Here is a 22,745-nt window from a genome sequence, read left to right as displayed (position 1 = left end):
CCTGCGTCTCTCACCTGCTTCCTGGGTTGTTGTGAGAGATACTATGCATTTGGATCAGGGCTCAAGTATTGGCCATTAGTTGTCTTGCAAACACATGACAAAAAGGTGGCCCTGCCCAAAGAGTTTACACTATACCACTTATTATCAAGAGCTCTGTGATCCTCGGGTGGCAGACACCACAAGAGAGGAAATATTATTGTGAATTGTTATTTCCCGGGGCTGAAAACGTGCTCGGAGCTGTACAAAACATAAACATTATTGTCCTCAGCAATGGCCATCTAAATGGCCTGGCAGCTGCCACTTCCCTTCCCCTTTGTATTGTGGTCATGCCTATAGGCTCTAACTAAGATCAGGCCCCCTTGAGCAAACACCTCACATAGCAAGAGATAGTCCCTGCCCCATAAAGTTCACAATCTAAATAGACAAAGATAGACAACGGGTGGGAGGGAAATAAGGCCTTGTCTATATTGTACTGGTTTAGTTGAACTGATTAGGTTAAATGGATTTCATTAAACTAGTGCAAGCTCAGTTTGGATACTCTCAGTTTGGTATAAAAGTGGCCTTTTTCAGATTCTTTGTTAAGGTAAGTTAATCACTAAATCAATAACCTATTCTTAACTAAATGACTCATTTCTGCCTTTGAAAATCTCCCCCTTGATTTGGCTTTAAGCAGGAGCTCTGGCTAAAGTGGTAGTGAAGATGGGCATAAGGGGAGGGGGCTAGAAAGACTCCCTCCAAATCAAATAGTTTTCTGTCTCTAAGCCACTCTAACCCACAAGGGTTTCCTTTGTGGGGAAGTCCCCCCAAAAATGTAAAGGGGTGGCAGAGACTGTGTCGCTTCTGGTATATTGCAACCAAACCACCCAGTGCGCTGCGGCCCAAGATCTGGAATACAATGTGGAAGAAATGAAATATGATAATGCAGGAATCTGTAAACGTCATGAGATTAGTTTCTGTATCCTAATTTTCTGTGCCTTCGGTCCCATGATTCAGCATTCCTGGTGTCCTTAACTTACAATAACCAAAGTGTGAGGAGACCAGACTTGTGTGGGATGGAGGGAGATATGGTTCTGGAAATGAGGGCATCTGTGGACAGCTGTGAGAAGTGAGCAAAGCCGGGTGGGTAGATCTCCCCACCCACCCATCTCCTTTTGGGATGAATCCCCACCAGGACAAGGAGATAAAGTGGATAGGAGGAAGTACTTCTTAGCATATGCACAATGTGCCTCAGGTGGCATGTGACCAGGATTCATCACCAAATTTGGTCCACTGGCTGGATCATTAGCTTCCCCGGCTTGGGCCAGGTGCTGATGGGGAGTGCGATATGAACGTTGATCCAGGCCCCCTGAGGATGTACTGACACACCTGTTTGGAGCTTGGATTTCTAAGCACACTTGTTATAGGCAGTGTGATGCTGAAGACTAGAAGTGCAAAAAGGTATGGAGAAAATGAATAGGGAATTCTTATTTTACCCTTTCATATATCACAAGAACTAGGCATGACCTGATTAAATGAATAGGCAGCTGGTTTAAAACAAACATAAGGAAGTACTTCTTCACACAACACACTGCCAATCTGTGGAACTTGTTGCTGTGGGTGTTGTGAAGGCTAAAAGTATAACTGAGTTGAAAAAAAGAATGAGATAAGTTCATGGAGGATAGGTCCATCAACAGCTATTAGCCAGGATTGGCAGGACACAAGCCCATGCTCCAGATGTCCCTCATCCTCCAACTGCCAGAAGCTGGGACTGGGCAAAAGGAGGGATCACTCAAAATTGCCCTGTTCTGTTCATTCCCTCTGAAGCACCTGGCATTGGCCACTGTCAGAAGACAGGATCCTGGACTAGATGGACCATTGGCCTGACCCAGTATGGCCATTCTTATGACCACTGCCGAGAGCCATCAAGACTGCGATCTAGGGCCATCAATTAACGGTTCATCTCCATGGAACAAAGGCCGTTCTACACAGGAGCTTGCAAGGGAAAGGAACAAACATGACTGGCTGGACTGGGAGTGTGAACACATGGCTCTTTGCAAGGGGTCCTGACCACTGGCACACATAAGAAGGAAAGACTTTGCCCCGCCTGAAGTTCTGACAAACTACACTCTCACTGAAGGGGTGAGCTCAGCAGGAGGGAGAATGTCTCTCAGGACTTTGGTTATTTTCAATTATCTGCAACCTGAGTGCTTTTAATGGCAAAGTCACTGTGGTTAAGAAATTCCTTCACTAAGCCTGTGTTCTTTGCTTGCTTGCCAGGGTTTCTCTTAAGGAATTAAATGAGTGTCCACACCCTAGGCAGAGTTCTGAGGGAGTGTGTGAGACTGGGAGGACTCAGAAGGTCTCAGACTCTGATTTGGGGGTCTAGGAAGTTCGTGTCCAGTGTCCCAAGGAAGGATGCAAGATGAGAGGACTGGGCCCAGGTGTCTGCCTAGCATTCCAGAGCTAGAGACAGTGATGAAACGACCTGGATCCAGCAGACTCAGAATGATATGGGACCCAGCAATTGGGTCCACTTGCACAGACTGGTGACCATACAGAGGGGTACTGGGCCAGTTTATAACTAAAGCTGGTAAGGAAATATGCTCAGTTATTACAGCGCATCCTCATCACTCATACCACTAGAATGCCCACACACCTCTCAACACAAACAGCCACACATGTCCCAACGTCGCTGCAAGAGAGATGAGGGATGCAGTTAACAGATCAAACTGCATGGCCCAAGCACTCCAGCAGGGGGAAGCCAATCTGCGTGCGTCAGAAGAACTCCGAATGAATTTCTGAGCTGGAGTCAGATTTCGATCTCAGTTACTCTGGTGTAAATCCAGAATGATGCGAGTCAAAGGAATCACTGAGGAGTTACACCAGTGTAACTGACTTCCGTCAGACTCTGGCCTCTCATGCAAGCTGATATCATTTTCAGGTAGCAAGTATGCAAAGCTGGGGAAGTGAGAAGCCAGAATGGCTGAGGAGTGTAATTGGTATATAGGTCCCAGCAGCTCGTCATCAGAATCCATTCATAGCATGCTGCTGATCTGTGTATTGACTCACAAAGAGACGTTGTAGGGGCAGTTAGAAACTAGGAGCCGAATCCTGCTCCCACTGAAGTCACTAAGACCTTGTGTCTCCTGTGTTGAATCTCGTACCGTCTGATCGTTACTGGCTCTGAGGCTCCCTTTACAGATCACACTTGGTTTCCTGCTTTCATCATGTCACCAGCCTCTGCTGAGTTCCACCCACTACATTTGACACAAGTGAAAGGAGGAAGACTAAAAATAACAGGCCAGAGGTGGCAACAAGGTGTTTGGAAATGAAGCCACTGTGGGGCTTTCTTTCTTTTCTTAAGGGGAACCTCTCCTGGATTCACCCAACAGCCTGAAAATCCTCCATCCAGAGCTTCTCGGGGAAAAGCTGCAAGCTGAGACGTTGTAGGTGGATGTCTCTGTAAACCACTGGAACGAGTCAGCAAAAAAGACAGGAACAACCATCAAATTCTGTTCTTCCAGGGAAATGTCCCCTCTTGGAGATCAGTCCAGGCCCATAACCTTGGTGGGGAGCCCAAGCTCTCCAGCAGCATTCTTCTTCTCACCAGAATCTCCCCCGCCCCCAGCAATTTATAGTCCTTCTCTCATGCTAAAAGCTGACATTAAATTAACCCCTTGTTTCCCAGAGACCAGATAGCATCTCTGCCCCCATCAGACCCTCTTACAGTGAAACCATTTCCCAACCCACCACCCATTGACCTGCTTTGCTCTAAGCCATCATTCACTACGCGTGGAAATACCATGTATGCACTGAGACCTTTTGGCACTCTTGTTCCATTCACAGCAAATGGAGCCTCATTGTCACTGAGTTCTCCACGTGCAGCTCATCGCAGGATCAGCTCTTCAGTGTCTTCCACTGCCTATCACTCTGGCTAGTCTTTATTTGCTTTGGACTATATTCTATAATCAGTCGTGTACCGAAAAAGAATACGACTTAATGCTGGCCAAACAACAATGTCGCATTGGACTGGTGATTATGCTACATCTTGGCTTGTCAATTCTCCTCTCCTCATTTCTCAGTGATCCTATTTTGGGAGAGTAGGAAATCAGATCGGTGGGTGTGGTTTTGTTGTTGGTTTGTTTAAGATCCTCCAAGAAAACTCATTTGGACTTAACAAACACCCTGGAGAAAAAGCAGGCACAAATGAGGTATCTTGAGTCTTTATTTAAATCCTACTCCACAAGAAATGTTCTCTAGCATTATCATTATATTTTTTATTAAATACTGTGTTAAATATAAAATACTCATTCACAAGAGAAAATACAAGACACTAAAAAAAAATCACTCTACAAGTCTCATTCACAGACATCCGAAATGTTACAAGTCATTAAAAGTTAGTATCAAAGGTTATGACAATCAGATAATCCCTGGTTATACAATAGAAAGGCTTTATAAAGCACAAGACGATCTGGAAGTTGACTTTAATGGAGACTCCTGCTCGGCAAACCCTGGACTGTGTGAATGAGATCTGAAGCTGGGGCAGATATTCAGAGGCACAATGGGAGTTAGGCTTTCACCTCCCATTGACAAGCCATGGGAACTGGGCAAACAACTCTAATTTCTGCCTTTGAAAATCTCCCCCTTGATCTGGCTTGAAGCAGGAGCTCTGGCTAACGTGGTAGTGAAGATGGGCATAAGGGGGGGGCTCGGAAGACTCCCTCCAAATCAAATAGTGTGTTGTCTCTAAGCCACTCTAACCCACAAGGGTTTGCTTTGTGGGGAAGTCCTCTCCAAAATGTAAAGGGGTGGCAGAGACGGTGTCTGGTCTGGTGTATTGCAACCAAACCTCTCAATGTGGTGCAGCCCAAGATCTGGGATACAACGTGGAAGAAATGAAATTTGATAGTGCAGGAATCTGTAAACAGCATGTGATGAGTTTCTATATCCTAATTTTCTGTGCCTTCGGTCACATGATTCAGCATTCCTGGTGTCGTTAACTTACAATAACCAAAGTGCTAGGAGACCAGGCCTGTGTGGGATGGAGGGAGATATGGTTCTGGACAAGAGGGCATCTGTGGAGAGCTGTGAGAAGAAAGCAAAGCCAGGTGGGTAGTTCTACCCACCCACCCACCCACCTCCTATAGGGATGAATCCCCACCAGGACCAGGAGATAAAGTGGAGTGTTTTGCATAGGAGGTGGGGGGCTAGGCAGGAGGAATTGCTGCCGCACCTGTTTGGACCTTGGATTTCTGAGCACACTTGTTATAGGCAGTGTGACGATTAAGACCAGAAGTGCAAAAATAAAGACAGCAGGTACTAAAGGAGCAGAACCATTTCTCAATTTCTGCTCCCAGCCGTGGTCATCTTTTCCTTTGTTTATTTTACTGCTTCTTCTATGGCAGTTGCAAATTTTGGTGCCTCATTGGTCACTTTGTGGCCTTTGTTATGACAAGACATTTGCCCAGCAGAGGAAATCAGCTTTGGGGTTCTGTACCATACACCTCTGTCCTATGGAACCCTGTCCCTGTGACAATGAGTTAATGAAAGTGAAGTAGGAATAAAGCTGTAGGCTGGAGCTGCTCTCATTCTGATGTGACCCAGAGACTCAGATCTAACTCTGTTAAGCAGCCATCTGGTTCAAGGTGAAGTGGGTCTCCCTCAGGAGCAAGAACGTAGTACTTGTGCAGCACTGGGCAATCTCAAAGTGTTTTACAAACATCAGTTCATCAGCCCCGTGAGGTAGGTCAGTTTCATTATCCCCATCTGACAGATAGGGACATTGAGGCACAGAATGTTTAAGTGACTTGCCCCAGGTCAACCAGCAAGTCAGTGGCAGAGGTGGGGATAGAACCCAGGAAGTCCTGCCTCCCAGTTCTGTGTTCAGGCCACACCTCCTTCTATCATAACCAGAAAATGGCCCAAACAGCCAGCTGTTCATACATGGGTTTATTTTCCTTACCAGCTGGTAAGGATTAAGAGCAGCCACAGGGTAAGAACCATGGAAGCAGGGGAAGGGGCACAGAAAGGCGCAGAGAGGAAACAGCCATACAGATTCCTATTTCGAACACCCTTCTGAGATGAGATGGACTCAACCCAGGGCATTTCAACCGCCCCCCACCCCCCAAAGTCTGGGTCTCGGGCTCTGGACTGGGCCCCTCTCTTCTACTGAGGCTATTTGACATTTAGATCTGTTTTGGAAAAGGGGGGGGGCACTTTTACATTGCCACAGAGAGCTGCTACGGAGAGTTCAGGCAGAGGGGATAGTAACTCGAGCTACACCTCCCACCTCTTAACCACTGGAAACATCCCCTTTCTCCAGTGAGATGGTCCCGTGACCAACAGCCCACCCGGCTGCCTCTCCAGCTCCCTGGGGGCGATGCCCGGTGGAACCAATTTCTCTGCCTGAGGTTTCCTTCAGTTCCTAAACACTTGAGAGTTTGGCAGTGGAATAGCTGCTTGACGGTAAGGGGTCAAATTCCGCTCTCTTAACCCCAGTGCAGCCCTGTTGATGTCAATGGAATTAAACCAGTGCGACTGGGAGCCGACTTTGGCTCATTGTTTCCTTGGAGCGGTCTCTTTCCCCCAGTGGGTAGGGCACTTGGATTCGCTCAGGTTTCTTGGGTTGTTGGAATCTGTCTGTGGCTCCTAAGATACTGTAAGTGTTACCCGATTCCCTCCCCTAATAACATCCCCTGTCCCTTGCATTCCCAGTCCAACCTCAGTGTGGCAGAACTTCAGCTCTCCCCGGTGGCCGACAGTGGGCTGCAGCAGGAGCCACCCACAGGTGCTGGAATTAGTGGTGGTGCTGCCACCCGCCCCGGCTTGAAGTGGTTTCCATCATATACAGGTTTTACAGTTTGGTTCAATGGCTCTCAGCACCCCCACGACACAGATTGTTCCAGCCCCCCGGGCCCACCTCTGCACTGGGGGAGTCACACGCTCACTGCCTCCCCTGCATCTGCCTGACTCCAACTCCACCCAGCCTGATTGCTTTGTGACTCCCCTACCCGGAAGAGGAGAGGGACTTGGGCAGCCACATAGGCCTTGCTTGGACATCTAGGAACACAGGGCTTTTCCCCTCTAGACATGCGATAGGATAGAGCTTCTGCACCTGCAGAGTCCAGGCAGCTTAGCTAAGAGTCTGTACAAGACCGAGGAAAGCCACACGCACAAATATGTATGCACTCACACAAGCAACGTGGGAAAGAGAGCATTGGTGCCCTAACCAATGGACGTGTGAATACAGGCAGGGTAGCTCCTGGTCGGGACATGTTTATCCAGCAATGCCACTTGCGTATTTTCCTTATCAAAGCATAAACCTCTTGAACGAGAAACTTACAAGTGAGACTCTAGCCAGCATTTCAAGAGGGGCAAATTTAACCAGGCACTTTCTAAACCTCTCTTTGGGGAATGACAATACACAGCCCGGCTTGTCCATTAGGGCCCCATCCTCAGCTCCCATTCAGGTCAATGAGCGTTGAGGGCACTCAGCACCCACAGCATCAGGTCCTTGAAAGTGCGTGGGATGGGGAACAGTGGCTGCACTCCTACAAAACATCCCAAATCTTGTCAAACAAATGATGCTGCAGTTCCAATTAACCCGGGGGATTAGCAGGGAAATCAGTCAGTTCAGAAGCTTTCCGGGTCTGCCTATGAATTTGGGGGTAGGGCTAAAAAGGGAGGCATTCTTTCAGGCAATATCCCTTATGGGGAAAGAGTGATGTGTTAATACACAAGGCCACATGTTGGTCCCCTTCTTGTGCAAATGCAAATTGGCACTTGCAAATAGGGTGACTGTGCGCTTAAGACAGTTTTGCACCCTCTACTGGGTGTGCATACAAATTCTCCACGCCAGTTTGGCCCACAGCGACAATAAGGATTGCATCGTCCTTTGGAAGAGGGGTCACATTTGATTTTTCTGAGCTTTGCTGAGTTGCAATGCTTCTTCCATAACACAATCATATAGTGCACGTCTATATTGCCTGCATCCAAGGATCTCACAGTGCTTTCCAACAACCCTGCATATCAGGTAAATATCATCCTAGTTTTACAGATGGACAAACTGAGGCATAAAGAGATTAAGTGACTTGCTCAAGGTCATACTGTGTGTCAGTGACAGAGATGTGTGTAGACCCCAGGAGTCCTGACTCCCAGTCCCTTTGGTAACTACAAGACAACAGTGCCTCTGTTCTGAATGTGTCAAATTTATCTCCTGTGGAGAAAAATACCCTGGCACTGGCAGTAGGATCAGCTTGGATGCAGAGGCACTTGAGTCAAGCAGACCCAATTGGAGGCCTGTTTCCAGCAAAGGCCTGACAGAGATAGCTCATGGGGATCTGGGTTGGACTCTGAGCTGCTGGCAGCTCAGGTGAACTGAGGAAGGAGATCTGCTGCTCCTTTAGGTTGGAGAAGGAAGGTTTTAGCTGTTATCAGTGTCACTGATCTGCAAGCTCAAGACCCACAGGGTATGTCTACACTGCAGCTAGGAGCGAGCTTCCCAGCCCGAGTAGACAGACTCACACTAGCTCTGTTCTAGCTCGCATGCTAAAAATATGCTTGCAGCTTGGGAGTCAGGCAGGCTTAGAGTCAGGTGGCTAGCCCAAGCCACTGAGTGTGCTGCAACTTCCACCCGGATATGTTTAGTGTCAACAGAGCCAGCACAAGTCAGTCTACCTGGGCAGAGGGTGCCTCTCCCAGCCGCGCTGAAGACTTACCCACAGAGATCCAGAGTGCTCTCTCTGCAGGGTTGAACCCAGAGGCTAAGGCTGTGCACTTCACATCAGAGGCCTATCATGTTCAACTCTGTAATAGAGCCACTGGGCCAAGCCCATCCCTGGTGTATGTATCTCAAGTCAATGGAGATGCATTAGCGATTAATTTGGCTCACTGTCTCTCTTCCGAAGGGACCAGCAAAGAGTTGCCCAAGGAGTTAATGACCAGAGATGGAAATCTCTGCCCCAGGTTCCAGACTCTGGGCTAGGGGTTCTGGAAATTCAGCTGTGAGGCCAGCAGGTAGGGAGCTGTGGAGTGAGGGTCTGAGATCTGTAGGCAGCACCAGCTCAATGCCAACTTCAATATTAATAATTAAAAATCAGAGCATGACTTTCACCCTGACCCTTTCTTTCTAGATTGAGAGATTATTTCCACTCCAGAGCTTCCCAACAACAGATCAAGGAAACAGATCATGTCCATTTTATAAAGCAGAGGCCCACCCACTCACCTGTCCCATAATGAGGGTGGAATTGCAGTCAGATATTTACATGTTCAGTTACCTTATATTGCATGTATAGATCAAGGCCATAATCTCACTCACCCATAACAGTTCAGGAAGATAGAATACAGGAATAAAACAGCTTTCAATTCCTAATGATCCTGTATTAAAAAACCCAATCCAAGTTGATGGCAGTTCACTCAAAAACTCACTACACAGTTGCTGGGAATAACAGTGATTGAGGGCATTTGAACCGTAAAAGCTCTGATATCTCCCATTGATGATCATTCTTTTGTACCCGCTGGAAGTCAGGTTAATGACTTGGGGTCAGAATCCTGCTGGGACATGGAACAAAGGGCAGCAATCTGCAGACACTGACCAGAGAGAAAGGAAACAGAATGTACGTTCTGCACATTCAGGGTGGTTCAAAGAACTGGGTAAAGAATCTGGCAAGCTCATCTGAACCCAGCGCAGATACAAAGGCATCTGATCATCTGCAGAGTATCAACATTCTCCCTGAGGGAGATCCTTAGCCCCAGTAGGCCCCTCATTCCTGGCTGACAAATGCCTCCCGACCACCCCTCTCCCTGCCATCCATTCCCACTACTGTGAGCGTGTTTTATAAGGGGCCAGCACCAAGATATTGCAATGCGTGGAACTCTAGACATACAATGCAACAGAGTTCCCCGACATGGAACTTCTTTAGTATAACCCTATTCAATAAATCTACCCAAAATGATAGCATCATCATGATCCATCTCCCCTCTCAACACACCCACTGCATGCTAAATGGAAGAGTCCATCACACATGGGTATTGGAGCGATAAAGGTTTGCCTAAGAGTAACTACAAATCTAGGCTGCTGACAACCATCAAGAGAACGGAGCTAACCCTGGTTAAGCCTACCGACTGCATGCAGCACATGGAGGACGCACAAAACCCCTGAATCCTGATCCACATTTTCTAGATTATTCTAGCAGGTTGACATTTCTAGTTTGCAAAAAACTGATATCGAGTGAATCGTGATCCAGCCAGATGGAAGGGTCGATCCAGATTCACCCTTTTCCCTCTGCCGGGCAAAGGCACACAAGTGGCAAATGCTTTGAAGGGGGATCTTGCTTTTGAACCACGGCTGGGGCTGAAGGTGGGGAGGCAAGCACAGTGCATCATGTATGAAATGTCTGAACGCCCATCTATAAGGAATGTACAGAGTTGTACGCTTAATACTGGCCTCGACGCAAGGTTTTCTAGTGCTCAGGGACTCTGGGAGTCCTGGAATGGATTCAAGTTTCAGTCACATGTAAGGCTTTGTTGACCCTGGGCCCTCCAATCACAAAGTGCTTTTATGGATCACATCCTTTGCGAGCAAACCTGGACAGTGTCCGTTTCAAGCCCTGGGGCCCCAACTCAGTGCTGCCCCCTCATCCCTGTGTGGCCAGTTGAGGTATTGCACCTGCAGAAAACCCAGCAGATAAAAGAGATGGCTCCAACTGGAAGCTTATCAGTTCAGCTGGTCTTTGGATTGCAGAGCGCTGGTGAGGGCAGATGTGCTGCTGGAATAGCCATCTCCATAACCAGGGTGGGGGGGGGTCACTCTGAGGCTTCCATAGCCGGGGGGGGGGGTCACTCTGAGCTAGCAGGGGCGATGGCTTGTTTGTTTTGTTACGTAAACTAAGACATTAGCATTCAGCAGCATTTGGGGACAGGGGCTGCCAGGAATTTTCAGTGATCTGATTAAACACTTAAAACAAACCTCAAATCCTGGGGAGAAAGTGTAGGGTTCCAGGCCTGCCCTGGCTCTGTTAGTGAAACTCCCTCCTATCTCCCTGCTGTAACTAAGGCCTGGGAACTAGGGGAAAAACTCAATCCCAGGGCATGGAGGCCAAATCCCTACCCCAGCCAAGAGACACCCTTGGAATTTGGGGTTTCCACTGAACTGATTCCTCAAGACCCCTGCCCCCAGGTTACCCCTTCACCAGACCCCTATTTGCTGCATACCAAAGCCTTGGACAACACAGATTTTCCAAAGCGCTGAGCACCTGCAACCCTAGTAGAAGTAAACAGAAACTGCTGGTGCTTAGCCCACTGTCCTGGCATGCCTACCATGCACATGTTGACACCCCCTTAGTAACTAGAGGGTCTGTGGCGATAGAAAGGATCCTCACCCAGCAGCAGGAGGAGAGCAGAGAAGAATAGACACCTTGGCATATACAGAGCCTTTCTTAAGGATACAGAAGGAGCGGAGGGTCCTGCTGGAATCCGCTAAGGGTACATCTACACAGCAAAAAAACCCACAGCAGCAAGTCTCAGAGCCAGAGTCAACCGATGGGGGCTGGGGATGCAGGGCTAAGAATAGCAGTGTAGATGCTTGAGCTAGGCCTGGGCTCTGAAACCCCGCAAGGCAGGAGAGCCTCAGAGCCCAGGCTCCAGCCCGCACTTAAATGTCCATACTGCTATGTTTAGCCCCGCAGCGTGAGCCCAAGTCAGTCGACGCAGGCTCTGAGACTTGTTGGCATGGGTCTCTTTGTGCTGCATAGACGTACGCACCGAATCTCTGCATGGAAACAAGCGTGATGAAAGCCCTAGAATGGGAGCGGTTTCCTCTGGATACAGCTAAAGAGCTGTGCACAGGGATACAGGGTGTGAAACCTCCCCACTCTACAGAGACGAGATTTAAAACATCAATGGAAACAACTCTCCCTACAGAAACCTAGGAATGGCCAGCTCTGCTCCTTCTCTGGCAGATTGCGACACTGGCAACTGTATTAAAAAAGGGAATTCAGCCCCAGTGCCTGTCGGTCCCCGGGCCAGAGTTGAACTTGGTCCTATCAGTAGTAACTCATCCTAAGATGAGACAGGCTCCCCAACTCCCTTCGCGTCCCACCTTCACACTTGGGATCCCAATCAGACCCCACACTAAGATTTTATCCTGCAGCTACAGACTGGCCAAACCCAGAACCTCTTTTCCAACCCCACTCTCTGCCTTCAGAACGCTGTGGGCCAGGGATCTTAACTGCCCCTGGTTAAACCAAGCTCAGGTTCACCTTGCTCATCTGCTGCTACAAGAGCCTGCTTTCCCCGAAATTAGTTGTACAGTGGGGGCAGAGGAATCAGGGAGCTAGCCTGTTAAGGGGGAAAAACCTTCAAAAAGAGCCCCATCAGACGACAGGCATGGTTGACTCTTGTGAGGTCTGACATCTCCTGCCTGCTCTCCTTTCTGGGCAGAATCAAGGAGCCTTGTTTAAGAAGTTGTCCCCTTAACTATCTGCTAGTGGAGGCTCGTTAGAGTGGGAAACAAACCCGGTATGTTATGCTCTAATCCTGGTGCTGTTCACTGGTGTTAAGTGTCCATTCCTCCTGTCCACCTTCATGCGTCACCAGCCTCCAGTGTCCCTCCTGGAGCTAACGGCTTCTATCTAAGGGTAGCCTCTCCCCTTGAAAGCAGCCAGAGGGTCCAGCAGCCAGAAGTACAGAGTCTGGGCACCTGCTGGTTTGGAGCTCTCATCCAGACGAGGGTTTTGCAGGTTTCGAGGTTGTTTGGGACCATGAGAACAAAACCTTAGCACAAAGACCATTGCCCCGGTCGGGCCAGTCCGCTCCGCCAACAACACCATTAACTGTTCATTTTGTTATGAAACGTTTGCCTAACAACCAAACACTATACAAGGTTAAAATCAGTTTAAAATAAACCTTTCGGGCTCTTCCATCTGCGTGAGACTGGCTGGATACGGACACCAGAGACTCCCTCCCATCAGGGGACCAAGCCCTGGGAATGGCTTTCCGGCAGGAAACAGAGCCAAGCTCCTTGGGAAATCTTCCCCCAAGTGCCAATTGGCGTGTCCCATGTCCTTGGGGCTCCTATCTGGACGTCTTTGCCTTCAGCACTTCGGGCCAGTACAGGTACCGCCAAATGGCATAGTAGTGGATGCCCGCTCCGGTTGCCACGAAGAGGTGCCAGATGGCATGGGCAAAGGGGATGCGCCCGTCGCTCTTGAAGAACACCGTGCCCAGGCAGTAAAAAAGCCCACCAGCCACCAGCTCCAAGAGGCCATCTCGGTTTGGCTGTTCGCAAACACAAGGAGGGATGAGGGTCAGCGGTGGGGATGCCACACTGACCCTACTGCAGTGCCCTCCCCTTCGGGCACAGCTGAGACGGAACAGTGGCAGCAACTGGAGTGAATTGGAGTGCGAGGGCAAACAGCCCCACTGGCGTGTCGCTCCCACCTCAGCCAGCAGGGATTCGGCCCAGTATTTCACCTTTATAAGGGACCGTTCCACCCAAAAGGAGCCTAAGCTCAGAGCCCAGATTAGGGGGCCTAGTTCCAAGGGCCACTTTGAGAGTCCAAATGCCCTGATGGAACCATGCAAGTTTGAGAAGTGGGCGCCACGTACAGTAAAACAGCAACCATTTAACGGCAGGGAGTCACACTAGACAAATCCTTCCAGCTGTGGCCCAGGCTCTTCAGAGGACAGGGAGCAGCGCATTGAGCCCTGGGCCAAGTCACTTACCATCGAAAGGATCACCAGGGCAGGGAAGACTCCCATGACAACATAGCACACCAGCTCCACCAGCTTGTACCTGTGACGGAGAAAGATAGACTCAGTGGCAGCAGGGCACCGAGGGAATCACTTAATCGAATGCTTTAAAACCCCAGCTTCCCTGCTCCGGGGAGGAGGCCGGAGTGCAATGAATCATTTCTATCGCCCCGCACACGTCCGCTGCGTTTTACAGACCCAGAGCCCGCCCCACAGCGCCGGCCATCCAAACAGACAAGCAAGACCCAGGACAGATCTCAGGGGAGGCCAGGTGAGGGGACAACTGGTCAGGATCTGGAGAGGTAATCCCTAAGGAACGTGCTCACAAGCCTGGGTTCCCTGCATGTCTCCCTGTAAGCATTCTAGTGAAGGTGAACTGGCATTTTCCCACGTCACCTTTTCCCCTCACCAGTCCTGTATTCCCCTTTCCCACTCATCTGTACTGTTCCTCCCTCTCCCCTTGTTGGAACCGCCTTCTAGGCAGTGTTGGAATTGGATCCGAGAGCTTGAGGATCCCAGGCCCCTGTCATGATGGTAGGGCAGGTTAAATGAGACTGAGCCCCCATTACCTGTTGCTCACTGTTTGTCCCCCAAGGAGGGGCTTTTCCCCTCAGAGCTCCCAGATAACCAAGCGGATGCATTGGACCATTGTTAGAGGTGCGTGTGTCTGAGCAAGTGCAATGTGTCCGGGCTGATGTCTGTGCGCGCAGAGTACGTACTTGTGGGAGTATCCTGACAGCTTCTATGTATTTCTATTGACTCAGATACACCGTTTTTGTGTTATGGTGCAGCCTACTATGTGCTAGCTGAACAACACAGAAGAAGGCCCAGTCCCTGCCCCAAAGAACGCACAAAGCAGGGCCCCGAGCCTGAACTGATCCTGTGTGAGCAAACCCCTGCACTCCTGCCAAGTCCCATTAAAGTTGGGTGAAGAATCAGTGCCTTGTATCTTACCATATGTATCATAAAATGTTGAATATGCAAAGTACATTCCATGGGGTACATTTTTGCCAGGCAGGTACTGGATAATGGTCTGGGGGGTTAGCTGGATAACGGTTATTTCAGGGGAAGGCTGTGCATTGCCCAGCCCTGCCTCCAGGAGCCCAGTGCCTGAGCTCTGTCTGTGACAGGGAAGAAGAATGATCTTGTAATTAAAACACAAGTCTGGGAGCCAGGAAGCCCGGATGCTAAATCAGTCCCTACCACTGACTCCCTGTATCACCTGAACCAGGTTACTTAACTCTTCTGGGCCACAGTCACCTTTTCTGCAAAACCACTATCCAAAATGCAGATGTATCTGGTTTAGGACATTCCATAGCCTCCAGCACCATGGTGTTGAAGATCTACCTCACACAGGGTTGTCAGGCTAAGATCATGTGGGTTTATAGCAGCAGTTCTCAAACTATGGGGCAGGCTGCCCAAGGGAGGCTCAGGAATGTGTCAATGGCGGCATGAGCTGTGTGGTGTTGGGTTTTTTTAAGAGCTCTGGCTGTCAGCCCTGGGTGGCTGGGGGTCATGCAGAAGGGCCGTGCATACCCAGCAGGCAGAGATAAAGAGGACAGCCAGAGCCCCATCACCCCAGGGCTGACAGCTGGAGCCCTGCCACCTGGGCTCTCCTCTCCCCTGCCTCAATTCCTCAGCAGTAGGTGGCCCAGGCTCAGGCTCTCCTTCTCCCCCGCACCCCAAACTGTCACTGGAGGCGGCAGGGCTCCGGCTGTCAGCCCTGGGGTGGCAATGGGGCACTAAGTCTGCTGTGATAAGTGATATTGACAAATATCACTTTTCACATGTTTCAGAGTAGCAGCCGTGTTAGTCTGTAGTCGCAAAAAGAAAAGGAGTACTCGTGGCACCTTAGAGACTAACCAATTTATTTGAGCATAAGCTTTCGTGAGCTACAGCTCACTTCATCGGATGCATTTTCACATCGCCTCCCTTACTTCTGCACTGCTGCGGGCATGGTGCAGCCTTTAGAGCTGGGCACCCAGCAGGCAGCCACTGCTCTCCGCTCTGCCTTCAGAGCTGGGTGGCGGTCTATGGATTTGTGTGTGTGCCGGGGGGAGGGCGTACATAACTACAGACACAAACAAGGGGGGCCCGGTCAAATAAGTTTGAGAACGACTGGTTTACAGAGTGCATCAGGATGGGTGGAGGGAGGCCCCGTAGCAATGCAACGGCTCAGGAATATTCTAAGTGTAACAGAGCAGTTCCCTTCCTGGCGATTTGTGCTGACCGTGTGGTGCTCTGCAGGTACAGAAAAGGGCCCTGGCTCTACTAAGAACTCCCTCCGGCTGTGAGCTTGGAAGGAGCATGCCACTTTTTGCTGTCTGCTGCCACCCAGTGGAAGAATTGTGTAACTGCAGCACACATCTTGATCAAGTTCCATGGCTGATTGAAAGCCAAACTATGGCATCTGGTGACTGGCCTGAGCGCCCGGTGGTGCAGACACTCACCACCCGAGGGGGAATGTGGGGAGGGGCTGTGGCTCAGGGAATGCACAGGGGACTGCTTTAGGGCATACTTGCCCCCTCCTTGCTGCCCACTCACATTGAAAACAGGGCAGGGGGAGGAAGGGGAGGCTGTGCAGCCTTCTTGAACAACAGACAGACAGACAGACTGGCAGAGGCTAGACAAGCTCACCGCTCATGGAAGAAGAAAACATAGATGGTTCCGACGGATGCCATGATCCAGATGATCCAGCGCATGTGGGAGGCCCAGGGACCCAACTCCCGTAGGTTCAACCTGAAAAAAACCCATAGAGACCGAAAGGTGAAAGAGCCATCAGGACGCAGAGAACAGCAGCTGGCCATGAGAAACCAACCCAGAGCCACAAGGGGAAGCAGAAGGTTTGAAATCTATGCTGAGAGGCAGTCACTGATGGATGCAGGGGTGCTGGGAGGAGAGAAAGCCTCCAAAAAAGAAAGGAAATTGAAACATACAGGAAGTTCACATTGGTGGTACCCCAGCACTGCTGTGAGGAAGCGCTCTCTCATCCTTCTATTTCTAAAATTCTAGAAGGCAGCAGAGACCCAGCAAAGCCAGAGCTCTGCCAGCCTGTCTTACAAATAAAGACTATTTAAGGATAAATATGATATCCTGTTTCGGAATAATCACTAGTGCTGCTGAAGGTACAGCTTTCCTCACCTTATTCTGGGTAAAATCAGACTGTGATGGCCTGCCTCTTGTGCCAGAGGTGAGTGTGTGAAGCAAATGTACCCAGACTTTCTGCGGCAGAGTTCTGAGTGAGTCTAAGGTTGATGGGTACTGTGTGAGCCGTGGGTGGAGAGTGCTGTGACCTAGGAAAGCGTGGTCTAATAGACAGCGCATGGGACCAGCATTGTTGCCAACTCTTGTGGTTTTATTCCTGAATCTATAACATTTCGTGTTCTTCTTAATGCCCCAGCTCCCGACGCCACGTGATTATGTGAAAATCTCGGCTTTCATTTAAAAAATAAGTAACTTTCTGGCGCTCTGGTTGTGGACAAACCTTGAAAACCATGAACCCTAAAGGTTCAAAAGACCCATAAAAAGGCCTCACATTTATTATTTTTTAAAATCTCAGGATTCTCCAGGTCCTGACTCACGATTCTTGGGTTGGCAATGCCGAGACACCAGGAATTCCCGAGTGCTGGGCCAAATGCTTGCTGTCCAGCCTCAGGCAAGGCAAAGGGGCTAGACTTTTCAAACCTGGGTGTCCATATAGCTCCCTCAGTCCAAACCTGGGCACCTAAATCAGTGGCCTGGTTTTTAGAGGCACTGAGCACGTACAGCCATGGACTTCGGACAGAGTGTAGCCAGGGCTAAAATGCAGGAGTGGGACTTTTGTTTCAAGATGGATTTTTATGTTTTTTTTAAATGTTTAATCTAGATGTAAAGTGTGATACTATTTTCTGGATTCCTTCTCCTCCACCCCAATAGAGACCAGCCAGCTATCACACAGTGAACTCACCAGGGGGCATAAGATGCTGCTATGAAGAAGTAGATCACCATCCGGTCAAACATGTGAAGGCAGTGCTCCACTGTTCTGGAGAGGGGACAGACAAACACACGCAGGGAGTTACAGCATGCGGACCCGGCCAGTGGGGAGCAAATGGATTTACTTGGGAAACTAAATAAATGCTAAGATGCAACATATTGATCAATGGATTTACTTGGGAAACTAAATAAATGCTAAGATGCAACGTATTGATCAGTGAGATGAATATAATGATTCTTAAAGACTTGATAGCACTGACGGGCACTAGATATGGTGCTGTGCAAAGCTTCTTCTGCCCCTCTGCACCTTGATGCTGACCTGCAGTACCCCTGTTCTGCTGCTAGCAGGAGTCTCCTGTCACCAGAGATCGCCAGTCAAGCCCAGTTCTCTGGATATTTTAAGTGGTCATAGGGGATCAGGTTGAATTGACTCTGCTATCAAGTAGCTACTGTGTGAGAGCCACTGCCCTCTACTGGAAAGAATCAGAACTGCTCAGCTGTGTGTCAGAGGCCCCAGGTGGCTAACCACTAACAGTTCTTGAGAAGTAGGGGCCTGTGGAAGATGAGGATCTGACATCGGGCCATTTCTGAGAGGCCACATGGTGTAGAACAGTGGCAAACAGAACTCTCAAATAGCTAAGGATTTATTATAATTGATGTCCTAAACTGGGCTAGAACTTAGGTCTCCAGAGGTTCGTGAATCATCTCAGTGTCTAATCCCTTCCCCAGCATACAATGAATATGGAAGATTTGGAAGATTTTTTTAATGTGGAAAATTGTGATTTTTTTCAGTAAAAATTCAAATATAGAAATATTTTGTCTGAAAATCAAAATATTTTTATGTAGAAATTCTGCTGAGATGCGACATGGGGATTGTAATTTGGTTACCTCTTGCTCTCATCCTTCTCTACAGGTCAGGTTCCCCAGTCAGACTACATCTCCCATGATGCACCATGATGTCTCCTCTTGGAGAGAGAGACAGTACATCATGGGAACTGCTAGTCACAGTGCATCATGGGAGCTTAGCCCATAGAGGAGAATGGGGACATCAGGCAACAGATCTGCAGCTCTCATGAGGCACCATAGCAGCATTTCTGAATTCAAATGTTTTGATTTTTGGCCAAAATATTTCGGTTTTGGGGCATCAGATTTTTCAATGAAAAAACAAAATTTTCCACAGAAAGAAGACACTTTTTGTGAACTATTTCATTTAGTTGAAAACCCAATTTCCCAATTGTCCAGCAGAAGGCAGTGGCTTGCACCCATACTAGCTAGGGGGTAGCAGAGCCAATAAACAGTTTGACAGGATCATAGATTCATAAATATTAAGGTCAGAAGGGACCATTATGATCATCTAGTCTGACCTCCTGCACAATGCAGGCCACAGAATCTCACCCACCAGCTCCTGCAATAAACCTCTCACCTGTGTCTGAGCTATTGAAGTCTTCAAATCATGGTTTAAAGACTTCAAGGTGCAGAGAATCCTCCAGCAAGTGACCTGTGCCCCATGCTACAGAGGAAGGCAAAAAAACCCCAGGGCCTCTTCTAATCTGCCCTGGAGGAAAATTCCTTCCCGACCCCAAATATGGCAATCAGCTGAACCCTGAGCATGTGGGTAAGATTCACCAGCCAGATACCCAGGAAAGAATTCTCTGTAGTAACTCAGATCCCACCCCATCTAACATCCCACCACAGGCCATTGGGCTTATTTACCATGAATAGTTAAAGATCAATTAATTGCCAAAATCATATTATCACATCATACCATCTCCTCCATAAACTTATCAAGTTTAATCTTGAAGCCAGATAGGTCTTTTGCTCCCACTGCTTCCCTTGGAAGGCTATTCCAGAACTTCACTCCTCTGATGGTTAGAAACCTTCATCTAATCTCAAGTCTAAACTTCCCGATGGTCAGTTTATATCCATTTGTTCTTGTGTCCACATTGGTACTGATCTTAAATAATTCCTCTCCCTCTCCAGTATTTATCCCTCTGATATATTTATAGAGAGCAATCATATCTCCCCTCAACCTTCTTTTGGTTAGGCTAAACAAGCCAAGCTCCTTGAGTCTCCTTTCATAAGACAGGTTTTTCATTCCTCAGATCATCCTAGTAGCCCCTCTCTATATCTGTTCCAGTTTGAATTCATCCTTCTTAAACATGGGAGACCAGAACTGCACACAGTATTCCAGGTGAGGTCTCACCAGTGCCTTGTATAACGGTACTAACACCTCATTTTCAACTAGCCCTAATGACTGTGTCTTCAGTAAGAGAATGTGGGAAGGAGAGAGCGCACAGGTGCTGGTGCGATTAATGGGGAAGTAGAAGCCCACACAAAGTGATGAGAAAAATACTGAGGGTGTGTGTGTCATTTTTAGCTCTTTGTCCTGCCCATGGTGGTTCTAGTCACCTGGCTGTTTCTATCTCTGCCTTCACAACCCTTCTCTATTTGCCCCCAGAGAACAGGGCCTGTAGTGACAAATGGCTTTGCTACCTGAGGTGTCTCTTCTTCCAGGAGATGGTGTGAAAGATGGTGGAGACAGTGAAGAGGCCAGACAAGCCAAACCCATAGATCCATGCTGAGATGGTCTCCCAATGGTCATCTGAGAGGATGTAGAGGATGGAGCTGCCAAGGATGCTGGGGATGATCCAGAACTGGAAGGGAGAAGAACTCCATTGGCTGTCTCTTGCTCATTCATTTAGAGAAGGCCTTTATAGAATAACTATTCAATGGAATAACTATTATCGCTGATTTCCTTTCAGATTTCCTCATCTATGGATGAATCTGTCCAGCCCAGCTGAGGGACAGAGGCTGGGACAGGCACTGCTCTGTATTATTTACATGATTTCAGACCCCACTTGCCACGATCAGTCCCCAACACCCCTGCCAGAGAAGACTGTGAGCAGAGCCCCCTCCAAGGGCGGGGCTCAGGAAACTGTTGAGGTTAGAGTTGTGCAAGAAGTCCCCTCCCCATACGGGACAGAGGAGGCACAGAGGGGTAGAGATCAGAGACAGCCCCTTCCAGTGGGGGGGCAGAAGGGGTTTAGGGCATTACATGTCAGAGGCAGCCCGGTCCCGCTGCCCCTTCTTTCTACTCTGACGTGCTTCGAGATCACAGATTTCCCTTCATTCCTTTTATTTTTCATTTTCCTCATTCCCACCAAGCAGGAAGAAGAGGATCCTGTTGTAAACCTAAGAAAAGAGGCTTCCTGTCCAATTAACCCCGGGGATCTGGGAAGGGGGATAAATAACAGAATTTGCTTAGTCAAAACTGCTGAACAATCTATACCTCAGCGAGTGCCCCTGTGAGGAACAGCACAACCACCAGGTCACCCACGGCCATACAAAATGCATGAGCTTCGAAGGTGTCGTCTAGGGCTTTCAAAAGGGGTGTTGGAAAAATGAAGCAATCTGATTGGCTCCTAGCTATGGAGTTGTCACATGATAACCACACCGTTTGGTCCTCCATAGCCTAGTCACTTGGATGGTATCCATGAGCCTAACTGCTGACTAAGAAAGGGTTTCTCACAACGCTTCAGAAAAACAAGACCAATTGATATACCTGCCTAGGGCCCAAAGCTTCCCTAAGCTGTTCACATACTGCTTCCAGGGGACAGAGAATGGTCTAGCAGCTAAAGACCAGAAGTTGCAGGGATGGATTCAGCTCCTGACTCTGCTACTCAATCACAGAACTCAAATTTGGAGAAAGCTTCTCGGGTCACCCACCCTATCTCCCCATCAAAGGAGGGCAGTTCCTTACATTGCCTGGTACTGCGCCCAGTATAGTTTTAACAATCCCATGCAGTGGAGCTCCCACCACTTCTCTTGGAGAGATGACTCCACAGAGCTCAATCTCAAGGAGTTCTTCCTGATATTTAGCATCTGATAGTTGCTACCGAATGCACCGTCTGTAAGACACAACACAAAGCCAGCCATTCGAATGGAAACTGCCCAGAGCAAGGCTCTGTCTCCTTCATTTAACTCCTGAGAGAGCCCCAGAGAATAGGTGCATAGGGGAAGGTACCTGGAACAGGTGTCTTTAGGTTTCTTATTCTGATGCCACCTGCCATCTGTAGGCCCTTTTCTACACCTTATTAAAGGCCCTGATCCAAAGGCCCTGATCCAATCCAATCTTCCCATTGGCTTCAACTGACTTTGGGTCAGGCTCTAATCTCCGAAAGGCAATGGGTTTTCAAAGTCGTGGGGAAGCATTCCCAAAAGGGAAGGGCTTCTTCACGAGGACGAAAAACCTTCCTCATATCAGATGCTGCAATTGAGTCCAGCCCTGCCTGATCCTAGCACCTCCAGAATTCTCCCGCAGCCAGTAGGAGATTGTCTTGACTCGGGGATGTGGGATTGGGCCCATAAAGCAGGCGTGGCTTAAAAACAGACTTCCAGGCGTAGAAAAATAAAGACACTCAGCCTCCCGGCTGTGGGTTATCAGGTCACACCCCATCCCTCCGGTGCTGGGGACGCGAGGCCTCATGCCTCCCCATGCACCGGAGATGAGATAGCCTCATGCTACATGCCACGCCCTGCCACATGTTATTGCCTTACTTACCTCACTCTCAGCCAATCAGATCCTTCCATTCCCCAACAATGCCAGGCCCTCTTATCTTGCCACAACGGCCATCTCCTGCTGTGAAAAAGGAATGTTCCATTTTCACGGAGACTGTAGGGGTGTCCAGCGTGAGCAGTTCTTAGCAAAACACTTTGGTTGTCTAACCAAATAACTTCACCACATGAAGCAAAATGGGTGGGGGAGAAAAATAAAAACCCACCTTGATGCAGGCAGGGGTCAGAGCAAGGGGGTGGTCAGGAGAGTGGGTTTGCCCCACAGCTTCCCCTCCTCCTTGGCTGGCGGGATTAGAGCTCCCCGTCCTGTTCCAATCTACTTTGATCACTGGATGCAGGGATGTATAAAGCCCTGTTATAAAAGTGTCTCAGATCCCCATGATGTCAGCACTGCAGCCACAGCTCCTACTTGCTGTCCTCTCATTCAAACTGCTTGCAAGATCTTAGAATCCTAGAAGCATAGGGCTGGA

General features: G+C 48.9%; 1 protein-coding gene across 2 annotated transcripts in view; it reads right to left on the bottom strand.

The window, feature by feature from the left end:
- Positions 1–4,186: 4,186 nt before the first annotated feature.
- Positions 4,187–22,745, bottom strand: part of MMD2 (monocyte to macrophage differentiation associated 2) — a 55,479-nt gene continuing 36,920 nt past the window's right edge. For both annotated transcript variants that reach the window (XM_048866727.2, XM_048866728.2), the window contains exons 3-7: positions 20,194–20,354; positions 17,675–17,749; positions 16,366–16,467; positions 13,702–13,771; positions 4,187–13,254 (exon numbers count right to left, since the gene is read on the bottom strand). In XM_048866727.2, the coding sequence (XP_048722684.1) occupies positions 13,051–13,254; positions 13,702–13,771; positions 16,366–16,467; positions 17,675–17,749; positions 20,194–20,354 (612 nt within the window). In that variant the 3' untranslated portion in view covers positions 4,187–13,050. The remainder of the gene's footprint in view (positions 13,255–13,701; positions 13,772–16,365; positions 16,468–17,674; positions 17,750–20,193; positions 20,355–22,745) is intronic.

This window comes from Caretta caretta, chromosome 10 (genome assembly GCF_965140235.1).
Source record: "Caretta caretta isolate rCarCar2 chromosome 10, rCarCar1.hap1, whole genome shotgun sequence".
In the NCBI taxonomy this organism is placed as follows: Eukaryota; Metazoa; Chordata; order Testudines; family Cheloniidae; genus Caretta; species Caretta caretta.
This window is presented reverse-complemented; position numbering and strand designations above follow the sequence as displayed.